Source organism: Arachis hypogaea, chromosome 13, assembly GCF_003086295.3.
Source record: "Arachis hypogaea cultivar Tifrunner chromosome 13, arahy.Tifrunner.gnm2.J5K5, whole genome shotgun sequence".
Taxonomy (NCBI): Eukaryota; Viridiplantae; Streptophyta; class Magnoliopsida; order Fabales; family Fabaceae; genus Arachis; species Arachis hypogaea.
Window position 1 is genome coordinate 31797930 of NC_092048.1, and position 22112 is coordinate 31820041.

At 29.3% G+C, this 22112-nt stretch overlaps 2 protein-coding genes across 2 annotated transcripts; both read right to left on the reverse strand.

Annotated features, from left to right (window-relative positions):
* Positions 1-8772: 8772 nt before the first annotated feature.
* Positions 8773-11376, reverse strand: LOC112737954 (cullin-like protein 3). Its single transcript, XM_029291534.2, has 5 exons — positions 10509-11376; positions 10271-10419; positions 10111-10176; positions 9107-9310; positions 8773-9027 (listed from the first exon to the last, which is right to left on the reverse strand). Exons 2-5 carry the CDS (start codon positions 10352-10354, stop codon positions 8938-8940), a joined length of 444 nt encoding a protein of 147 aa, XP_029147367.1. The 5' UTR covers positions 10355-10419; positions 10509-11376; the 3' UTR covers positions 8773-8937.
* A 6888-nt stretch (positions 11377-18264) lies between these two features.
* LOC112733340 (protein FAR1-RELATED SEQUENCE 5-like) lies at positions 18265-19098 on the reverse strand. Its single transcript, XM_025782264.1, has one exon. It carries the CDS (start codon positions 19096-19098, stop codon positions 18265-18267), a length of 834 nt encoding a protein of 277 aa, XP_025638049.1.
* Between the last annotated feature and the right edge of the window lie 3014 nt (positions 19099-22112).

Consider the following 22112-nt stretch of genomic DNA (forward strand, 5'->3'; position numbering starts at 1 on the left):
TCAATTACAATGTACTGGTCACTTCTCCTTATTTTTTTACCATGATATAAGTTTTTCTTATCCACTCAAGAGTCCAATAACATCTAATTGAACAAAAAATATTAAATTGAAAGTACCAAATTAAGAACAAATGAGTGAATAATATAAGAAATTAAATTCCACTTGATTCTTCAATCTCAAAATTTGAGAAGACATAGACTTCCTTTATACCAATTCATTCTCAAACATTTTTGTCAAATAGTTCTTGATTGAACAATAAATTTTATCGTACTACAAAATAAATTCAATATAAAAGCTATTAGCTTCTACAAAGCTATTAAAAAGAATTGTCTTTGACTTGTGAAATGACTTACTTATAAAATTAACTTAAAATACGAATTACAAATATTTTTAAAAATTTAATTTTGATGCACTGGCAATGTAAAGTAGTTTTACACATGCATCCAATTATATAATGACACATCAGTAAAAATAACTACTTTTTACATTGAATGCGTGAATGGTCATCCAAAAGAACGGATGTGATTGCACGACTGTGTAAAATATTTTACACTGTCAGTATATCAAAATTAAACTCTATTTATAAATTGAACTTAGCATTACTTGAAAAAATTTAGTAAAAGAATCAACTAATTTAGTAAAAAAACTATTTCTATGTAAGCCATCTTGTTCTTGTCAAACTTGGATGGTACTTTCTATAGCCTTATAATTATGGTATTTATTTTCCATACTTTTTCTTCGTATAATTTACTATAGGTGATACTATTGATAGGATAGTAGACAGTATACCCATTAGATATGAAAAAGAAAAAAAATAGAATAAAGACTATGTCAAAATTATAAATTTTTTAAATGATAAATATGTGAGAGAAAATTCACTATTACTTATTATATATATTAATAATATGTCAATATTTTAAAAAATATACTAATAATACTAATAGTTTAAAGATAATTGTATTACAGTTATAATAAATTTAGTTATTACTTTAAATAAATAAAATAAATAATATATTTTAAAACTAAAGAAAAAAGGATTAGCGGTAATTATGTTTGAAATGTTTTTATGTTTTTTCTCCTTCTTTTTTGCTTGTCATTTCTACATGTAATATTAGATCAAGAAAATTCTAAATTTGAAATATAATAATTATGAATATGTCATGTGACAGAAAAATAATGAGTTAAAAGGGGATATATATATATATATATATATATATATATATATATATATAGCAAAAGCAGAATATTTGATGGAAGAACAGGGAATCCTTTTGAACAGCCTGTTATAATAGGAAAGCCTTATATCTTGAAATTAATTCATCAAGTTGATGATAAAATACACGGACGTTCTTGTGGGCATTATGCACTTGTTACGCAACAACCCCTTAGAGGAAGGGCTAAACAAGGAGGACAGCGCGTAGGTGAGATGGAGGTTTGGGCTCTCGAGGGATTTGGTGTTGCTCATATTTTGCAAGAGATGCTTACTTATAAATCTGATCATATTAAAGCTCGTCAAATAGTACTCACAACTACGATCATTGGACGAACAATACCAAAACCCGCAAACGCTCCAGAATCCTTTCGATTACTCGTTCGAGAACTACGATCTTTAGCTATGGAATTGAATCATTTCCTTGTATCTGAGAAGAACTTCAGGATTCATAGGAAGGAAGCTTAATTGGATGGAATCATCATTTTTACTCTATGATTGATCAATATAAACATCAATAACTCCGAATTGGATCGGTCTCTCCTCAACAAATAATTGCTTGGGCAAAAAAAATCTTACCTAATGGAGAGATAGTTGGGGAGGTAACAAAGCCCTATACTTTTCATTACAAAACTAATAAGCCTGAAAAAGATGGATTATTTTGCGAAAGAATTTTTGGACCTGTAAAAAGTGGAATTTGTGCTTGTGGAAATTATCGAGTGATCGGAGAGAAAAAAAAAAGACAACCAAAAATTTTGCGAACAATGTGGGGTAGAATTTGTTGATTCTCGGATACGTAGATATCAAATGGGCTATATAAAACTCGCATGCCCAGTAACCTATGTGTGGTATTTGAAACTTCTTCCTAGTTATATCGCGAATCTTTTGGATAAACCTCTTAAAGAATTAGAAGGTCTAGTTTACTGCGATGTGTGATTTGATCAAAATTTTTATTGTACAGATTTTGAACAATAAACTGTCATTCCAATCAATTGATTTGGGATGTCCCAGATCTGACGTGTCTCTGGAAGTGAGTAACATGAAACTCAGAATTTTGGGTATAGGGAATATTTCCCATTTAATTGAAAAGGGGAATAGATCTATGGTTTAGTAACAAAGAAATATAAGCTTTACCTCGTAAAAAAGGACCTTTTGTGGGACTATAATTCCATTATTCCATTTCTTTTCTAAAGAACGGAATTTGTGTTCAAATAAGCAAAAGTATCATGGTTTTCGAAGTTTATCTATCGCATATAGGCTTATATAATAAGGACATCGTGGCATAACCATCGAGGTTAAGTCTGGGCCTAAAAGATCACATGAAATTATATATAAGATAGACAAGCAAATCTCTTATGAATTTAGGGATACTCTTTTAATTTCAATTAAAAATGAAGGAGATTCTCCATTCGAGGAGAGTAGACTACTCAAAAATTTTATACCTCTTTTCTGCGATAATTGAGAAAAGGAGTTCATCAACAATGAAAAGTTGTTGGGGGTTTTTCTTTAGTGATAACTTGAGTAAAGAGTAAAAATTTTTAGATTATTTGATTCTCCATTTTATAGAATTGGAACGCAGAAATTCATTATTCTTTATTTTGGACTTAATTATTTAAGCCAGATGAAAGGAAACTTTCACGTCCGATTTTGAAAGGGGGAGATCCCATTGATCCATTGGTTGGATCCTATCCAAATTTTTCGTTTGCTAGACCCGTCGTTAAAAAGCCTACTTTCTTACGATTACGATGTTTATTCGAATATGAAATCCAATCCTGGAAATATAGCATACCACTTTTTTTTACTATACAGGGTTTCGATACATTTCAAAATAGAGAAATTTCTAGTGGATATAAATATATATATATATATTATAAAGAGAGAGAACAGAAACAAAAAGATGTATTATCATAGTAAAATATCACTCTATGAATAATTATATTTGTTAAGTAAATTTATTTATACACTATATCTATTATATTATTTTATATAAAATTAAAATCTACTCTCCTAACTTAATATCATATAAATATTTGCTCCCAACGTTACCCAAAATTAAATTGGGATTATCTCTAAAATCTTAACACTGTAAACAGGGTATAATTAATATCTAATATTTTAATAATTAAATGACTAAAATAAGTTAATAAATAACAATAATTAATACTTAAAATATCATATATATATATGTTTTCGGTATTACCAAAATTAAATTGACCTCATATCCAAAGTCTTAATATCGTAATTAGAGTATAATTAATACCTAAAATTTTAATAATTAAATACCAAAAATAAGTTAATTAAATAACAATAATTAATACTTAAAATATTGAAAAGGAATTTTTAATAAATGTGAAAAATAAAAAATAATTAATAAATAATAATAGTGTTTAAATAAAAGAAATGATAAAGAATAATAATTATAGGTAAAAATAGTGTATTTATTTTGGAGAAAAAAAACATATGAGAAATTATTTAATAACTCGTGCCATGCACATGATAATAAATTGTTCAATAACTTGTACTATGCATGTGATAAGGTTGAAATTATAATTTTAAATTATTTTATTAAAATTACTTTGAATTATAATAATTTGATTAATAAAAAAGTAATATGTTATGCGTTTATTTTTTCTTAATCTGATGTTAAGTGTAACAACTCTAATATAATCATTAATCGTTTTTGTTAATTTTTTTTCTAAATTTATGATTAAAATAATAATTATAAATATTGATAATTAAATAAATCATTATATTATAATTATTTACGTTTTATTCCCAAAATAAAAAACGTACTATTTCTTTTTTATTTAAAGATTTTTTTAATTTATGCTGCCGGTATGTATTAATCGTTTAGTCAATAGTTTTTTATTGATAGGATAAATTTATTTTTTTTGTTTCAATAATTTTAAATTTTTTATTATTTAAGTATACATATATATTAAGTCACCTATACTAATTATTTTTGATTTTCTGATTATGAATATTTTATTTTGAGCCTACAATCATTCAATGTTTCGTTTTTTCATTAATACCATCATACACATAATAATCTTCATAAATAATAATTTTCTTATTTATTTATATGTATATATTAATTGTTTAGTTAATAATTTTTTTATTTTCAGAATATATTTATTTTATTAAATAATTCTAAATATTTTCTTATTTAGCTTATACTTATATATTAATTGTATGTAGATATATTTAAATCGCATATATTAGTTATTTTTTTATCATAATTTTTTTTGAACCTACAATCAGTTGATAAGTTTTTTTATTCTTTATTATTAATGTCATCGTATGTGTAATCTTCATAAATTATAGTAATTTTTTTATAGTAATTTCTTTATTTATATATACGTATATATTAATTTTGTTAAATAATTCTAAATATTTTATTTATGTATACATATATATTAATTGTACATAAAAATATTTAAATCACGTATATTAATTTTTTTTGTTATGATTATTTCCTTATATATATGATTATTTTTTATTCTACAACCGTGCAATAATTTTTTATTTTTTCTATCCATGCATATTTCTCAATCCCCTTTCATACGCATGATGATTAACTATTTTTATTTTAAATGGTGATGTTTTAATTTTTCTTTTCTTTCGCATATTTTCATATATGAGCAAGAAAAGCAAAATCACATATTGTGACTCTTTTTCTTTTTTTATGCTTTAATCTTAATTAATCAATCTTATGTCCACACAATATAATTAAATTTTTAATCACTTTAGTATATTGATGAATTACATTTCTCTTAATAATTGCATTCCTAATCTGAAATACAAAAAATAAAAAAAGTGATGCATATATCCAAGAAAAAAAATAAACTTAAAAATCGAAAAAAGAAAGAAATTTCATATTAAAAAAATTAAAAAATAACATATCCAAAAAGAATAGTCATAATATATAAATTGAGGCAACAATTTAAATTTCTCTAAAATTAATTTAATCAAATACTAATATTAGAACTAAATTATTTAAATAATATTTAAACTATTCTAATCCTTAGATACGTATAGATTAGAGTCATTCTAGTAATGACAACCAATTGAAATAACATCATAAGATCGAATATTTAGAATAATCCATACAAATTCAGACCATTTTTTTGTTAAAATTGTCAAACTAAATTGACCTTTATTTTCCTCAATGACATTGCATTGATGCACCAGAAGGCCAGTAGTTTCTGAAAAAATTACAGTATGTTATAAAATTATTTTAATACAAAAGTTTAAGAGAAGAAATTTTCAATATAGTACCAATCTTTGAAACTGCATCTTCAAATTTGAACGAATTTTTCAAAATTGAACCTAAATTGAGAAAATTCAATCTTATTAGATGCTCCGCTTCGAATATTTTCGGACAAATGTAGAAAGCGTGGAGGGAATGAGACTTGAACTTGACCTACAAAACTCCTTGGAAACAATTGCTCAATTAAAGAAGAATAACAAATTAGAAAAAAAGATTGCTTTCCCTGTTAGATTTAGACTCACAAATCGCAAAAGAAACACTATATATAACTTAGGTTAGTAGGACAAAAATAATTATAGAAATTAATTATTGATATCAATATCAACTTACCACTATTAACGTTAGTATCATATTTATGGTAATTAGTAGTACAAAAATAACTATAGAAATTAATTATTGATATCAATATCAATTTACCACTATCAACGTTAGTATTATATTTATGGCAATTAGAATTATAGAATTATGTTTATTTTTTTATTTTTAATTATTGATATCTTAATCTTTTTAAAAATATGTTTTGCTTTTTTAAAATATAACATGTGCATGTGCTGTTTAGATCTTTTCTATTATTATTATTATTGTTATTATTATTAATTAATTAATTAATTAATTAATTAATATCAATATCAATTTATCACCATTAATGTATGTATCAATTTGTTATTAATTATTCTTGATTAAAAATAATAATTAAAAAATAATAATTAAAAATTTTAATGATCGACAATTAGTATTATACAATTAATATAATAATTAGTACCAACTTGTATCAACGTGTATATCAACTTGCATAATAATGGAGAATTAGAATTATATAAATTAATATAATAATTATAATGATTAAAAATATTTAATGATTAACAATTAGTATAATAATGTATTAAATATTAATTTTTATATAATTATAAAAAAGATATTTTCTTAAAATAGATTGAGAATATAGTAAATATAAATATATTGAAAGTAGCGCTTTTATTTTGAAAAGAAAAAAGTTCATAAGAAATTGACATCTCACTTCCAATATTTCTAAAAAAATACTAATATACTAATAATACTAATAGTTGAAAATTAATTGTGAAGACTTATTAATAATTAATATCTAAAATAAGTAAATTAAATAATAATAATTAAAAAATCTTTAACAAATGTGAGAAATAAAAATAAAAGAAATTGATAAATAATAAATGTAAATATATTAAAGAATAATATTTTTATTTTGGAGAAAAAAAACTCATCAAGAAATGACATCTCATTTTCATTAGTTAGAAATAAAATTTAATTTTAATAGATTAAGTAGATTATTATTATTATTATAAAGACTTATAAGTACAAAATAACTGAATAATCTGTGCATTGAAAAGAATTTTATTCTGATTAGAATAATTCATGCCATTAGCATATTATTATCATATCATATCATATCATATTGATTTGATATAATTATAATAAAGACAGTTTCTTAAATTAGTATAATTATATATCATTCATTAAATACTAATTATAATATAATTATATTAATTAAAAATATTTTTCTAAAATAAATTTAGAAGAGCGAATAGTGTAATCATTTTGGAGGGAAAATGGATTAATGAAAAAGTGACACCTCACCATTATAAGTTGGGGAAAAATTCAATTATAATATATTAAGTAGATAAGTAGATGTATTTACTAATATTATTTGGGGTCAGGTACTGTATCTTTTCACCATGCTCCTATATTTGGACTTATATGTGGCACATTAGGATTAGATAGTACTGATTCTCAAAGAGCTTATATGTACATCACAACGAGGGATGTTATTTCTGCTGCTACAAGGTTGAATTTGATAGGTCCTCTTGGTGCTGCAGTTTTGCAGCATCAACTTGCTCCTAATGCCGAAGGTATACTAGAGAAATGGAAGAATCGCAACGTTGACGATGCATGCCAAGTTGCACCTCTGCTAGATACAGTGCAGGGTTGCCATGGTTATTTGTTTTCTAGGCTCTTTTCGTCTTAGAAGGCACAAGCATAACACTGATGTTGTATTTTTCATAATATGAAGCACATAGACATAGTAGAGTTTTGATTGGAAGAGACAATGTTAAGTCTTTTGGTAAATTGAATTTTCTTGTTTCTTGTGAGGTTTGAGGTGGCAAGTCACTCAAAAATGGCTTCAATTGGTTTTACATGAAGATGTAGGTTCAACGATTGACACATGTCAAGTTGTGGTTCAACCGAAAACACCAATCCAGATAACCCATATATATATGTAGAGCCGTAGGGGGATATAAATACGTTCATTAAGAAAAATGTTTGCACGTCATTGCTTGGCTCCTATGGGTGTAATCAGGCCAGGTTGGGTTTGGGTGAATTTGAGAAACAAATCGATTAAATTTCATAGGTTCGAGTTGGATTGGGTTAATGTGCTTTTGTAATTGAAACCAAACTAAGCCAAACTGATGAAATATGGGTTGGATTGGGTCCAATACCCGATTAAAATTAAATATAGGGTAAAGTATATTTTTTGTCCTTGAAGTTTGTCAAAAGTTTCAAAAATACTCCTAAGTTTTATTTTGCTTCAATTTTGTCCCAAAAGTTTTCGATTTGCATCAAATATACCCTCGACGGCTAAATTTTCAAAAAATATAAGACCAATTTAACAATAATACATGAAAATTATGCTTGATTTGTTTGTGTTGAAAGGTTGATTTTATGAAATTATTGTTAAATTAGTCTTAAATTTTTTAAAAAATTAGCCGTCAAAGGTATATTTGATGCAAATCGAAAATTTTTTGGACAAAATTAAAACAAAATAAAACTTAGGAGTATTTTTGAAACTTTTGTCAAACTTTAAGGACAAAAAATATACTTTACCCTTAAATTTATGAGACAAATTGAAAAATAAAAGGAAAAAAATAAAAAAATAAATGAAAACTAAAGTGAGATTAGGATTAGTAAAAGTTATATAAATATTTTTTTAATAAAATATATTAGATAATTGGATAATTGAGTTTCATGATTTTAATTCCGATATCCGAACTAATTAAAATTGGGTACAATACTAATATATAGTTAGGTTGGGTTGAATTTTATTTTGGGGAATACTCACATCCCCCACATTTTTGTAACTGGAGACCGATTCGCAATGACACTCAACATCTTAAAACAGAAAACTAGCAACATGGGAACTTTGCTCCATGAGTATTAAAACTTAGCTGTTATTTGTCAGTTACAAAGTTATCATCCAAAGGTATATCCCAAATTTATTCAAGTATATATGATAACATGTTAATTCACAAACAACAGAATCTAATTAAAATAACATTAATATTTAATTTAATCATCAAAATAAGGTTTAACTGGCACAGTACCCTAGTTTTACATCATTATCATGCAGTATGTGATTGTAGATGCAGTTGATGAACCAAAAGATATAACAGTTAACATCAGGTAAATCCATGTAATCAAGAATAAGTCAAAAGATGACCTTATACAATTTTTGCCAAGTGCTAGAGTGCAAATAATGAGATACTCTATTCTTCTCCTTTCTCAAGCATTCCAGAGCCTACACACACACACACACTAATTAGAGCTGGTCAACCAATAGAACACAAAATCTAGAGGCAAATTCTTGATGCACTTGCCTTCGACAGATATTCTTGAAAGGAGTCAACCTTAATCCATATTGTGCCCTTGCTTTTGTAGTAATTGGTTGTATCATCTAGCATTTGTATCTCAAAATCCTGCTCGTAATGATCCAACTTCCCGAGACCAACCTCAACAAATATATCTACAATGTTTTTCAATAGGAATCTGTCAATCTGTCCACCCTCTCGTTCTTTGTTAATCTGTCGCAAAAGCAAAAGAAATACTGCTTATTCCAACCGTCATTGGCACCGCAAGAGTATAAAAAAGGATGATCTTTCTTACAAGTGTGATCACTGCTTCCCTAGCATCAGCTTTTACCATCATATAAACATGTAATTAATAAAAATGAGCATGTCAATAAATCAAACAATGTCATAAAGACATTATCAGTGTCAAATAAGTCATGAAGACATTGACACTAACCCCATCCTGGAAACAAGATATCCCAACTTCATTGAATCCAGGGGGATCTGGATAGGAGATACAAATGACACAACCAAAGTTACCTGGATATAAAGTAATGACACAACTTTTGGCAGAAGGGAACACAGGGTCAGTCTCAGCAGAAACTTGGGATGTTAATTACTGGTACTCAATAACAAAAGTTAATGGTAGGCCAACTCTGATAAATATTTTCCCCTGATTGGAAATTTGTTCCTCAGGACTTAAATTAGAATTTTCCTTCTAAATGAAAAGAACTTGTTTATTAATATTTTCGGTAATTTTCAGTTGATCTACCAATCTGATATTTAATACATTACCAGTGTTATTGACAGTATGTTTGTGAATCTAGTAGCTTCAAACAAAATCTGATAAAGCTTTGGGGGGGGGGGGGGAAGCATACATACCTAACATGTCAATTTGCACATTTCAATTTACATGTAAAAATACCTTAGTAAATGCCTATGTAAGACAACATGCCATCATTTACATGTCAATTTGCACATTTCAACAGTGAAAACCGAAAAATTAAAATTCTAAGAAACATAACAGAACTTACAGAAGTTGATTGATCATGTTCAAACAGTTCCAAGGCTATTTCATAGAGCTGCATGTTTAAGAAGGACTGCCACCAGGGAAACACGGAAAGAACAATTAAGATAGTAAAACTGTATGTATAAAAAGACCACAAACATTGTGTTTGTGCCCTTTAAGCAAACCTCATCAAGTTTCCTCTGCAAATTATCAAGCAATCGTTTCATTTTGTCTGCATTTTCTGTTAGTAATGCCTTCCTTTTCTCCATCCAAGAACTGATTACTGTAGGCTTGAATTTGTTAGCCAAAGGCCCAAGAAGTGTTTCAGGATCATCTAGACATATCAAATTTATAGCACTGCATTTGAATACAGAACAACTTGTATAGGAAGAAAGGAAAGATTTGAAGTCAGAATGAACAGACCTTGTTCTTCAAACTCGGGAACCAGGGTAGTAATTTTCTGCACGATCCATTCTTCTGTGGGACTACTAATGATTTAGTGGGCAGAGCAACTGTTACCTTCTCGTGACAAGCACGGCAGAAGATGACCACGACGAGGGACAGCGGGAAAAGACCGACTGAGCAAGATGAGTGGTTATAGGCCGCAACGACTCCAAAACTACTGCGATGAAGCTCGAGACTCGAGATTGAGGTGTGGGCATGGAGTAGGACGAATAGACAAATATCTCTGGCATGACTGACGGTGACAATCAGAAGCCCAGCGGCGGCGATCGCGGTGGAGGAAACTAGGGTTTCCCTCCAAGGAGATGCTTGTGCTTCTCTGAGCAACTGAAGGGCTTACTTGGCTCGCTCCAGCGCCGGTTCATCTTCAAACCTTTCTTACATGTTTTTACCCGTGAATTAGAGAATCACTTACAACAACATTTTAAACCGTAACTTGTTGGTATTTGTGTGAAACCTAAACAGCAAAACAAAACCCAACAAAAAAGAATAATACTTGAAGCAATAAGCAAAAAGAAAATAACTCTATCGTTTGTAAACTGAAGCCCATTAGTGTTAACTCCACTTTAGAATTCATTACTCATAATAGAAACAGCATGCATATGGAGGAAGAACAAGAAGAAATAAGTTGACTTTTCCTACTACCAGGTGCCTGACGTGCAGTAAATTCCATGCCGATCCACTTATCCGAGAGCCACTTCTCCAATCTCTGTTTCTTCCTGCGGCGGCACGTTCTTGAAGATATTGGTTCTTCCCCATCGTGCTTCCTCCATATATGGCTCGCCCCTGCTTTTCTGGATTTCCAAAATCTTCCACCATATAAGAGTTCCTGCTCAAAAATATTAGAATAGAAAGTCATTAATTTAAGAGTTGTAATTATCAAAAGCTAATTTAAGATTTAAAGGTCATTACATACACTGGCCAAAACATATTAGAAACTTATTTATCAAAAAACAAGTTGTAATTAGCAATAGAGTTGGAATACATACCCAAGATCATGCTATGCTGTGAAGGAACATCTACAATTCATTCCAGATTTTGCCATGGATAAAACCAAAAAAGAATCCAATTGAAAGAATGCTCCATCCAAAGTTCTTTTCCTTTTTCATCATAAACTTGTCAAATAAAGAATAAAATGACATTATACTTCAATTTATATGGATTTACATGTAGACTCCACAAATTAAAAAATTAAAACAATAAACCACTAGTTTGAACCATGAAGGCCAAGTACGGCATGAGTATGAAAATTCACAAGAACATTTTTAAGAAATTCACAATATAGTTTCAAAAGGCTAAGTATGCAAATTAATTAGAAAAATACCAGCATTGAACCATGTATGTTTTCATGCACAATTTATTGATTCTTTTTTAGTTCGGTGTAGGAGTCTACTCGATTTCAACTAATTTGATTTGAGCTACAACTTGCTATGAGATAAATCTCTTCCAAACCTATTTTTCCACTTTTTATTTTTCCATCAATAAGACCTAAGAATTATTCATACAAAAAAAAATGACAAAGCAATTTCCTGATTCATATGCATTAGTATACTTGTTTTTTCATGTCAAAATTGAACAAATGGTACCTTCCAATATACAGAGTATCACCAACGAACACAACTCCCATGGCAGTAGCAATAACAAATGAGTGGCCTGAATTTTGCTACATACACTATTAAAGGCATTAAAATTAAAAATAAAAAAATAAGAACAAAATTCTTCACCGATTACCTTGCTTGAAAGATATCAAGTTTGGAATCATAGCTAAATAAGACATGCAAATTATCGATCCCTGCGAGAAAAAAATGCATATCATTAGATCAAACCCTTTACCATTAGCCAAAAGCTATATACGTAGCCTGATTATTAGGATGAAAGACCCTTCTCTGATTCATGAAGAACATAACACTGCTCTAGTTCAATATTCCAAACCACACTATTTTATTAGTTGAATGGTAAAAATACACATCAAAACATGGTTAAAGAACTATAACAATCTAATTAACATAGCATATACCAAAGAAAACAACGATTATTTTCCTTGATTGATAAATCCAAAGCCGTGAACAGCAACAGCGAACAGCGATCAACGAAGTAATGAACATCAAGTGAAAGCAAACAATAGCAGTGATACAAATGGAGAAGTGAATAGCGACCATAATTGAAGGAAGAGACAACCAAAATCACTAACTTGAAGAGCAATTGGAGAACAGAGCCACTGTGAAAATGTTATAGAGGCATATCAATTTAGAATCCAAAACAACAATAATACACAAGCAAACATGCAATTTAGAATCTAAAGTGTTATAGAGTCATATCACTGAACACTTGGCGTGCATGAATTTATTAAACAATAATTATCACAATCCAAGCAAATCAAATGCACGAATTCTTTAATTTTAAGCACATCAAACCAAAATCAATCAAGAATTATTTACAAATCATCAATAATACCAAACTCAAGAACTAAAAAAACATATTCAAAGTTCACTAACACTTTACAAAGCATGCCTATTAATGGAAAGGATAAGACAAATCCTGAAAAAATCAATCCACAAGCTATGAGGCCAAAGTAACTCATTAAGTCCTTAACTTATACAATATTAAAGGCATTAATATTAAAAAAAAAAGAACACAAGCTAATAAGAAAAAGTAAAAAAACCCAATATGAGTAACTAAGAGAGAATTAGGGAATATTCAAATAAAGTTTGCCCAAGTTAATTCTTTGGTTGACATGTATGCTAAATGTGACAAATTCGGGGAAGCAAATAGGATTTTTGCAAATTTGGCTCTTCAAAGTTCAGTTCCTTGGACAGCCTTGATCTTGGATAATGTTCATAAGGGACACCTTGAAGAAGGTATAAAGCTATTCATTGAGATGCAAAGAGATGAAAAGACTGCAGATGCAGCTACCTATGCCAGTATCTTAAAAGCCTCTGCAAATTTAGCCTCACAGGCTCTGGGAAAGCAGTTACACTCGCACATAATCATATCAGGGCACATATTGTGTATTTAATCAGATCAGGGCACATATTGTGAATTAGGGAGTATACATATCAAATGTACAAATTCTTCAATTTTGAGTACAACAGTCCAAAATCAATCAAGAATTATCATCCAAATCATCAACAATACCAAACTCAAGAACTAAAACAACATGTTCAAAGTTCACTAACTAAAGTTAATTCTAATTTGAAAATCCTAATTCAAACTAAGCTAAACCTAAAAATTCAGATTCAATTAAATGCAAACTAAATCCGAACAACAAAATCAAAATTTAACATAGAAACATAGAAACTTCATCAACTACAAGATCAGAAAAAAGAAAATGAAACCTGGTGTGAATTGACAAAATGAGTTATAGGGAGAGGGAGATGCTAGTTGAACTCAGAATTGGAGCAGCTAGCAGTTGCAATGAGCAGAGGGGATGAATGCGGTAGCGCGATAGAAGTTGCCAGAATGACGCTGGCAGTGGCTGTGCAAGGAGGGTTGACGCAGAGGAAGCAGTGGAAGTTAACGAGGGGTGTGGTGGGTCGTGGCTCAGTGGTCAAGGATAAATAAAGACAAAGGAAGAAGGTCGGAAGTGTGGCAACAGGCGAACAACAAGCAAGAGCAGCAGCAGCCAACGAACAGAGTTTCTGACGAGAAGATGGGTTTAGAGAAGGATAGACGATGGATTTAGGGAACAAAAGCTCAGCAAAACAGAGATTCTGGTGAGAAGCATAAACAATGGATTTAGGGAAGGATTGAGAAGAATGTTTTGGTTTGGGCGGGTTTAGGTTTTCATTTTGCGCCAAATTTTGGAAAAAATTGAAAGGAACGGCTATTTTCCCAAGATTAAAAATTTTTTAAAGGGATTTATAAAATTCCTGTAGACTAAAAATAGAAAATTATGTAAACTGAATTTCGAAAAATGAAAAGGAAAAAAGGACTTCTCTTATCAATATTGCAGTATTTTATAAAAAGTCATGTTAAATAATAGCGGTAAAATAAAATATTTTTTATAATGTACAATGATTTTAAATTGAATGGAACACTACTCAAGTCTAGTGTACTGACCTGCTTAAATATTATATTAGCGGTTTAATATATTTAGTAGCTTTTTAAAAGATTAATTTTTCTAATTTTAATTTTAATCTTATAAATTGGATATAATAATTTAAACATTAAAAATAAAAAACGTTCAAAAAAATGTATAAAAGTTTTTTAATTTATATTGTATAAAATTTATAAATTTAAATTAAATAAGATATTAAACAAATTTATTATGTTGTTATTATGTATAACAAAATTCAATTAAAGATTTATAAACATTATAAACAATTAACTATTTATAAACGTTATTAACTTTACTTATCTATTTTTAATAGTATCTAATTTGAAGTAGAGATAAAAATTCATATTCAAAATACTCTTTATATTCATACATAATATCAATTGGTGAAAAATATTTTTTAAATTTTATATTTAATTTTTTAAATTATCTTTATTTTTTTTTTAAAACATTAATTTATATTTTTGTAATATTCCTTCACCATGTTAAACAATATTCTTTCTCTTACTATATACTAATCTCTATACACATACCTATTATTGACTATTAAATTATATTGGCCTTCTTTCTTATTTTTTTTTTCTTCTCCTGCTACATTCTCTTCACTCAATCGTTATGAATTATCATCACGTATTATCATCGCAACTTTTACCCTTGTCTATCACTATAATCTACAACCACCTATGATGTTAACTTTTATGAGTTGTTGAAGGTTAGCTGGAAAAATTAAGACACAAAGCATTTATAATTTTTGGCCAAATTATCAAAATTTGATGTCAGTAATCCTATAAAACAATATCAAAATTTATTATTTCGAACTAAGTTAATAAAAAATAGCACATAAATGCAAGTTTTTTAACTAAAAAATTATATATTTAAGTCGCAATGTAATATAGTACATTGAGACAAAATGCAGCCATTGCAATTCCATGTGTGGCTGCTACTATATACAATTAACATTTATTTCAATATACACATTAATTAAATTATACTTTATTGCTTGGTTTTACATTTTTAGAAAAAATGATATCATATCTTCAGAATAAGATTGATTTTCATAATCGAATGTGAATCTTCTTATTAGCATGATCGTCATTTGATTACTATCCAGAAACAACAGTTACTTTAAGTTCAGAATATTATTAGATAGCTATATAATAAGTATCTTTTAAATTATGTAATGCATAAAAGTTATATCTTTGGATTTATCTTGAAAGCTAAAAATTAAAGTTAAATGATATTAGCTCTTTTATTAAGCACAGAAATAAACATCAAATGACTCAACAATAGGTTCGATTAGAGCAACAAAATATCCTATAATAAAAGAATCACTTAAGCTAAAAAATGCATAACAAAATATGATGTGTCTCGACAAATATAAAATGCGATAGAAAAAAAAAACTATATATCCTTTTGCAGTCGTGACTGTTTTTGTAGTATATCTTTCATATATGCATGTGTCTTATCCATAACTTTTGAGTTCTTCATATTGAATTCTTTGCTAACCAAGTCGATTGCTAGCCTCATCCCATCACTGTCATAGACCTAATAATTTTAAAAAGTACGAAGCAATTAGAATTATATATATATATATATATACACACTTAGATACATATTACATTTTTTCCTAATAATAATAATAAATAATTTAGAAAATGAATAAAGTTAGTTACCGTGATGCCAAAATCATCAGTCCACCCGCACTCTTTCATCCATTGAGCAACCCAGATACCGCAGTCATTACTGTTTAGTTAAATGTGTGATTGTACTACTTCATCAGTTTAACCGAACACATGATTCGTACATAACAAACTCAATAGACATGACGGTAAAAAAAATTTAAACTAATATTACTTACGAGCCTTTCCTTTGTTGTGGCAGGTCAGACGGTTCCACGATACGAAATTTAGAAATCCGAGGTACAGTGATTTCACTAGAATTGTAGAAAGATTTGTGTTCTAACATTCATTCGATGAATATAGCCTGTGTGACATAAAATATAGTTGGATACTGTGTAGTGCAAGCAATGTAACGGGTTAATTTTTATTACTTGTCTAAAATGGATAGATTATAAAAAATTTAAAAATTATTAATTCGATATTAGTGTTAACAAATGAACCTTAATTTCAAATTAAACAAACTACTAAATCACTTACAAACCGAATGTAGCAATGATCTTAAAATACAAATTCAAATCGTAATTTCAAACGATGTCGTGTTTTTTTCGTTATATACAAAACATTCAAAATTAATAGAGAATAAAAGTTGAAGAACTAATTTTACTTTTAACAAAATCAAACTGGACCACTTACCATGGTTTCAACTGATAATAGCCTACCATAGTTTCTGTCTGGTATTTTACAAGAATCAAGCACAAAGATCTTTTCTTTTTTCATGTCTTCGATCATCAGGAACCAATGCTCATTGAGGTCGTTGATGGGGACAAAAATCTACTTATTTACAAAATAAGGAGGATTGTAAATCTATGATATTAAGATAAACATACAATTTGGATTAAATAAATCATATATTATTTACTAAAAATTAAAGGACTTACCCTTGACAAATACTCAATCTTGTACATGTAGTTATCTGCATATTGTTCCCTTAGTTGATTGGGTGGTCTGGACCATGTAAGTGCTAGTTGTTGATTATATTGTCATAAAAAATAATACATCAAATTATTCATATGCTGCTTGAAACTTAATCCAAACAAAATATCAAATACATATTTTTTTGGGGTATTTTTGTACTGAAACTTACCGAAAAGGTTGTTGGCAAAGATCATACAGATGGCAATTTGTTAAGATTTTATACTCTTGTGTGAGAATGCAAGTAAGGGAATCTATAACCTACAAACAAATACATTTGTATACTTTTAATTTTACGATACATAACATTAACATTTTGTACTTTTTTAATGTTAAATAATAAAAAATAGATATTTACATCTTGGATGACTTGTTCTCCTGGAATTAACGTGGCTAAACTTTCTCTATTTGCATATGCGGTACGAGTTGACACCAGTACTTCATCCCTTTACGAATACACATGCAAATATTTAGTTCAAGAAATTGTTGTTACGAAAGTATAAATTAGACTTGCATCAAATCGAATAGTGTTATAAGGATTTACCGATTAACTTGAAACTTTAAATCCGGGCAAAAAATATAAGCGGCACAAGCAAGTTCATCCGTCGTTAGAATCATGTCCTCCGGTGGTCTAAAACTAATGGGCATCCACTGCAAACACGAAGCCATCATCATGTGTAATTAAACAATAAAATTAAAAATAGTAATACTAAACAGAGTCATCAGAATACAAATTCATGTTTTTATACACATACCTGTGAAATTTTTGGGCCACATGAACGCCGCGGCATCACAAATGATGAGGTACCCTTTTTACCAATATATATTCCCGTATTTGAATTCCAATCTAATTCAGATGATCTTCGTGGGGAGACATTTGGTTTGAAGAGCTCCTTGAGAGTAACGTCGTTTGTGTGGTTATCAGAATTGTTGCTAGGGGAGAATTTGTGTCGGGTGGGTTGTACAACTGTTTTTTGACATTCTTGGGATCGAATGAATTTGCTCATTATTTTATCTATGTTAACTTTATTATTAGTTTTTGAATTATTAATATTCGTCGTATTATTAATAGCTAAATTTTCTCTGCAACTCTTTCATTGTTCCTGTAATGGCTAACAACGATCTCCATGTTATTGATGAATTCAAGAAGGGTATCTTTCTTTCTCACATATGTTTTTATTAGAGAGTTAATCCCTTCACACTGGGATGTTGTCCTGATTTGCACAAAAAATTGGCCCCTCAAATATGCAAGAGCCCATAAATTCCTCAACTCATAAGTTTGGTCGACCCAAGAGTTGCTTGATAAGTTATACCTCGCCACCATGTCTCCCCACATGACTTGAAACTCTTCAACACTCACATTAGCATAAATCAATTTCTTGAAGTCATTCAGAAATCCACTGTTCTTAACTTTCTCGCATGCATTCCTATGTAAGTGCCATGCACATAGTTGATGTGTTGCACAAGGAAAAACCTTTTTAATGGCTTCTCTCATTGAAAGATCTCCGTCGGTGACAACTGCCGTAGGGTGTTTACTCCCCATTGTTTCCAAAAAAGTTTCCAAGAGCCACTTGTATGAACAAATATCCTCATTAACAAGAAGACAACATCCAAATATGACGGTCTGCCCATGATGATTGCTACCAGAAAATATCACAAGTGGTTTATTGTAGACGTTCCTATTGTAAGTCGAATCAAATGTCAAGACATCCCCAAAGCACTCATAATCAATACAGCTAGTCTCATCAGCCCAGAACAAATTTTCTAATCGATTCTCATTACTTAATGTGTACTTTCCAAAGAAATAAGAATCGTTCCCAGCTTTACCTCTCAGGTAGCTTATTGCAGCATTTGCATCACCACCCTTCACCTTTTCCTTCCTATGTTGAGTAATGAGGTTGTACATATCTTTTTTGTTGAATGACAAGTTTGCATATCCACCTTTTTGAGCAGCCAAGTATCCCAAGATGTGACAGGTCCTGATGCCTATGTTGTGCAAATTCTTCGCCTAAGCTTTATCTGAGACACTGAATGTGCGATACTCAGGCATCATGCTAACGTCCAGCGGATCAACTAATCCATGAGAGTGCTCTTCGTAGAACGAAACAACCTTCCATTTCTGAATTTTTCTATCTAGTCTTGCACGAATTCTCACCCCGCAACAACTTTGAGTTAGGGGTCGGTGGTCCCTGATTCTTTCGTCCTTTTCATTTGTCATGGTCTACACAAAGTAGAAATGACATTCTCACCAAAGATAAATTGAATGAAATGTATGTAGCAATGAAAATATGTGGTAGTAATACTTGCACCTGACGAGAACAATGTCACGCACGTTATGTTTATAGAAACAATATAGATAATAAATATCAGAAATTGATCCAAACGAGGTGTATAAAGGAAGACAAAACTGAGTTGGATGCAATTTAATCTAATGTTCAGGAATCATGAGGGCATGCACAAGAAAAAGCATTCAGCTTCTTTTTATTTCTGGATGGCTACTACCCTTTTTTATTTGCTTCATAATCATTCAATAGATATACATAATTAATATCATACAATTTGTTAAGGCCTTCTCTACTTCATGACTTCTATCTCACTTCTTTCGAAGGAAACAAGCAAAGTGAAAATTAGTTTAGAAAGTAAGCAGCACAATTAAATAAAATAGAAATAATTCAGATTAAGCAAATACTTTTAGGAGATTATACACCAAAGCTAAAGTAGTAAGCATCCTCTTCCATATGAAGGTGAAAGTGAAAGGGGCATTCTGTGTAACAGAAGACCACCAGCAAACAGGGATATTGCAAGAAGATAAATTAAAAAAATAAAATACAACACCAACAACAACACAACATCAGCAACCATAACAAGATGAAAGGTTAAGAAAAATAAGACAACAACATCCAAGGTGTTTTTGATCGAAATTAAAGCTACTCTTGTTCTAATTACCTATTTTAATTCCAATTAACTCAGGTCAGAACAAAATTAAAAGGCATAAAGCAAAGAAAAATATCTAACAAAAACCTAATTGCAGAAGTAATAATTATTTTAATGTGTAGTTTATATTAGTGGCTAATTTTAGTATATGTCTACTGTGGTTAAATTGAGATATAGTGATAAATTACATAAGAAAAATATATAAATGTAAATAATCAATGAGGATAAAATAAAAATAAATGGGCAGTATGATTTCTTCAATCTGGTAGAAATCACTTTCTCATTTACCAAACTAACTTATATTCAATAAGGACAAAATGCCACCGTTACATTCATTTTTCAAAAGTTCTGTTTGGGTGTATAAAGATGGCAAGACCCAAATTTGATGAAACTTTTGAATGGAGGAAAGGATCTAGACATCCACCCTGATTCTCTACTGTTCCACACTAAAATTGTATTTAGAATGACATTGGACAATCCACCATTCTACCTACACAATCATATACCTTCAATTGATAACTGAATGCACCCGGGGAAACATTGAAATTATCAATTCAAGTCCTGTATTTGTTGAGATCCTCGTTCTAAATAGATAAGCAAATTTCCATAACTAATGAGCCTAGTCATTAGTCTTATAAAGCTATATATTTTGAAGGGCAAGCTATATATTTTCCCATATAGGAGACATAATATCATCTGATATAAATAATATATGAATTGACAAAATAGAGAAAAATCCTTGTGGCAAAACATACTCGTTATTTTATTAACCAAATTTAATCAAGTTGGTCTAGTAGCTTATTAATACAATAGAAACCATTAAAAAAAAAATTGTAAATCTGATATAAAGAGAAAAGCACATCCACTTTAACTACTCAAGTGATCAATGATAAAAAACTAAATGAACAGAGACATGGAACCAAAAACTACTAATAGTTATAAACAAATTAAACATAATCTAGCATGACAAATAAAGAAATACCATCTTGAATATTACCTATTCTGTGGAAAAGTCACACTAATTTTTTTCTAAACGAAAAGTTAAATTCTCATTCAAAAAGAAAAAGGGTCAACTTTGGGTTTGAGTCTCTATACCTTTAAATAACATACATAACACATTTTTATAATCTCATATTTCCAATCAGGCTCGTCCATATCCAGATCCAAATATATATATATAAAACAAAATCATTACATATTTATACTTTTAGTATACATAGCCATATGCAAATAAACTGCATAATCCACATCCATGCAAGTTTTTTTTTTCAATCTTACCCATCTCTGCATCAGATTAGAGTAATTATTTGAGTAAACAAATGACACCTTCACTTATCTACATGATTATATCCTTTCCTTTGAATTTAAAATACTAATAAAAATATATAATGATTCCCAGAAGAACACAAGCAAACAGAGGAGATCATCCCAAGTCCTTGGCATATAATTACTATAAGTGGATTATATTAATTTCACTGTTTCGAAGTCAAATTCTATCTACTTGGGCAGGGTCCTAATTCAACAAAGCAACCGTTACTTACCTACTTTTATTTTTTCTATTCAGCCACTCCCTGACAAATGCTCTCCATAATCCCATCTTTAAATATTTGGTACACCACGCTTACTCTTTCTATCACTAATTAATTGCAAGAAGATAAATTAAAAAAAACAAAACAAAACACCAACAACAACACAACATCAGCAACTATAACAAGATGAAAGGTTCGGAAAAATAACACAACAACATCCAAGGTGTTTCTGATCAAAATTAAAGCTACTCTTCTTCCAATTACCTACTTCAATTCCAATTAACTCAATTCAGAACAAAATTAGAGGACATAAAGCAAAGAATGAACAACACAAAACTCAGGCTAGAAAACATAAATAAATACTACAAAATGATTCCAAGTCACAGCAAACAAAATTCAAAATCCAGCTAACAAAAATTATAAGCAAAATTAAGTAATTAACCAAAACAAATTATTC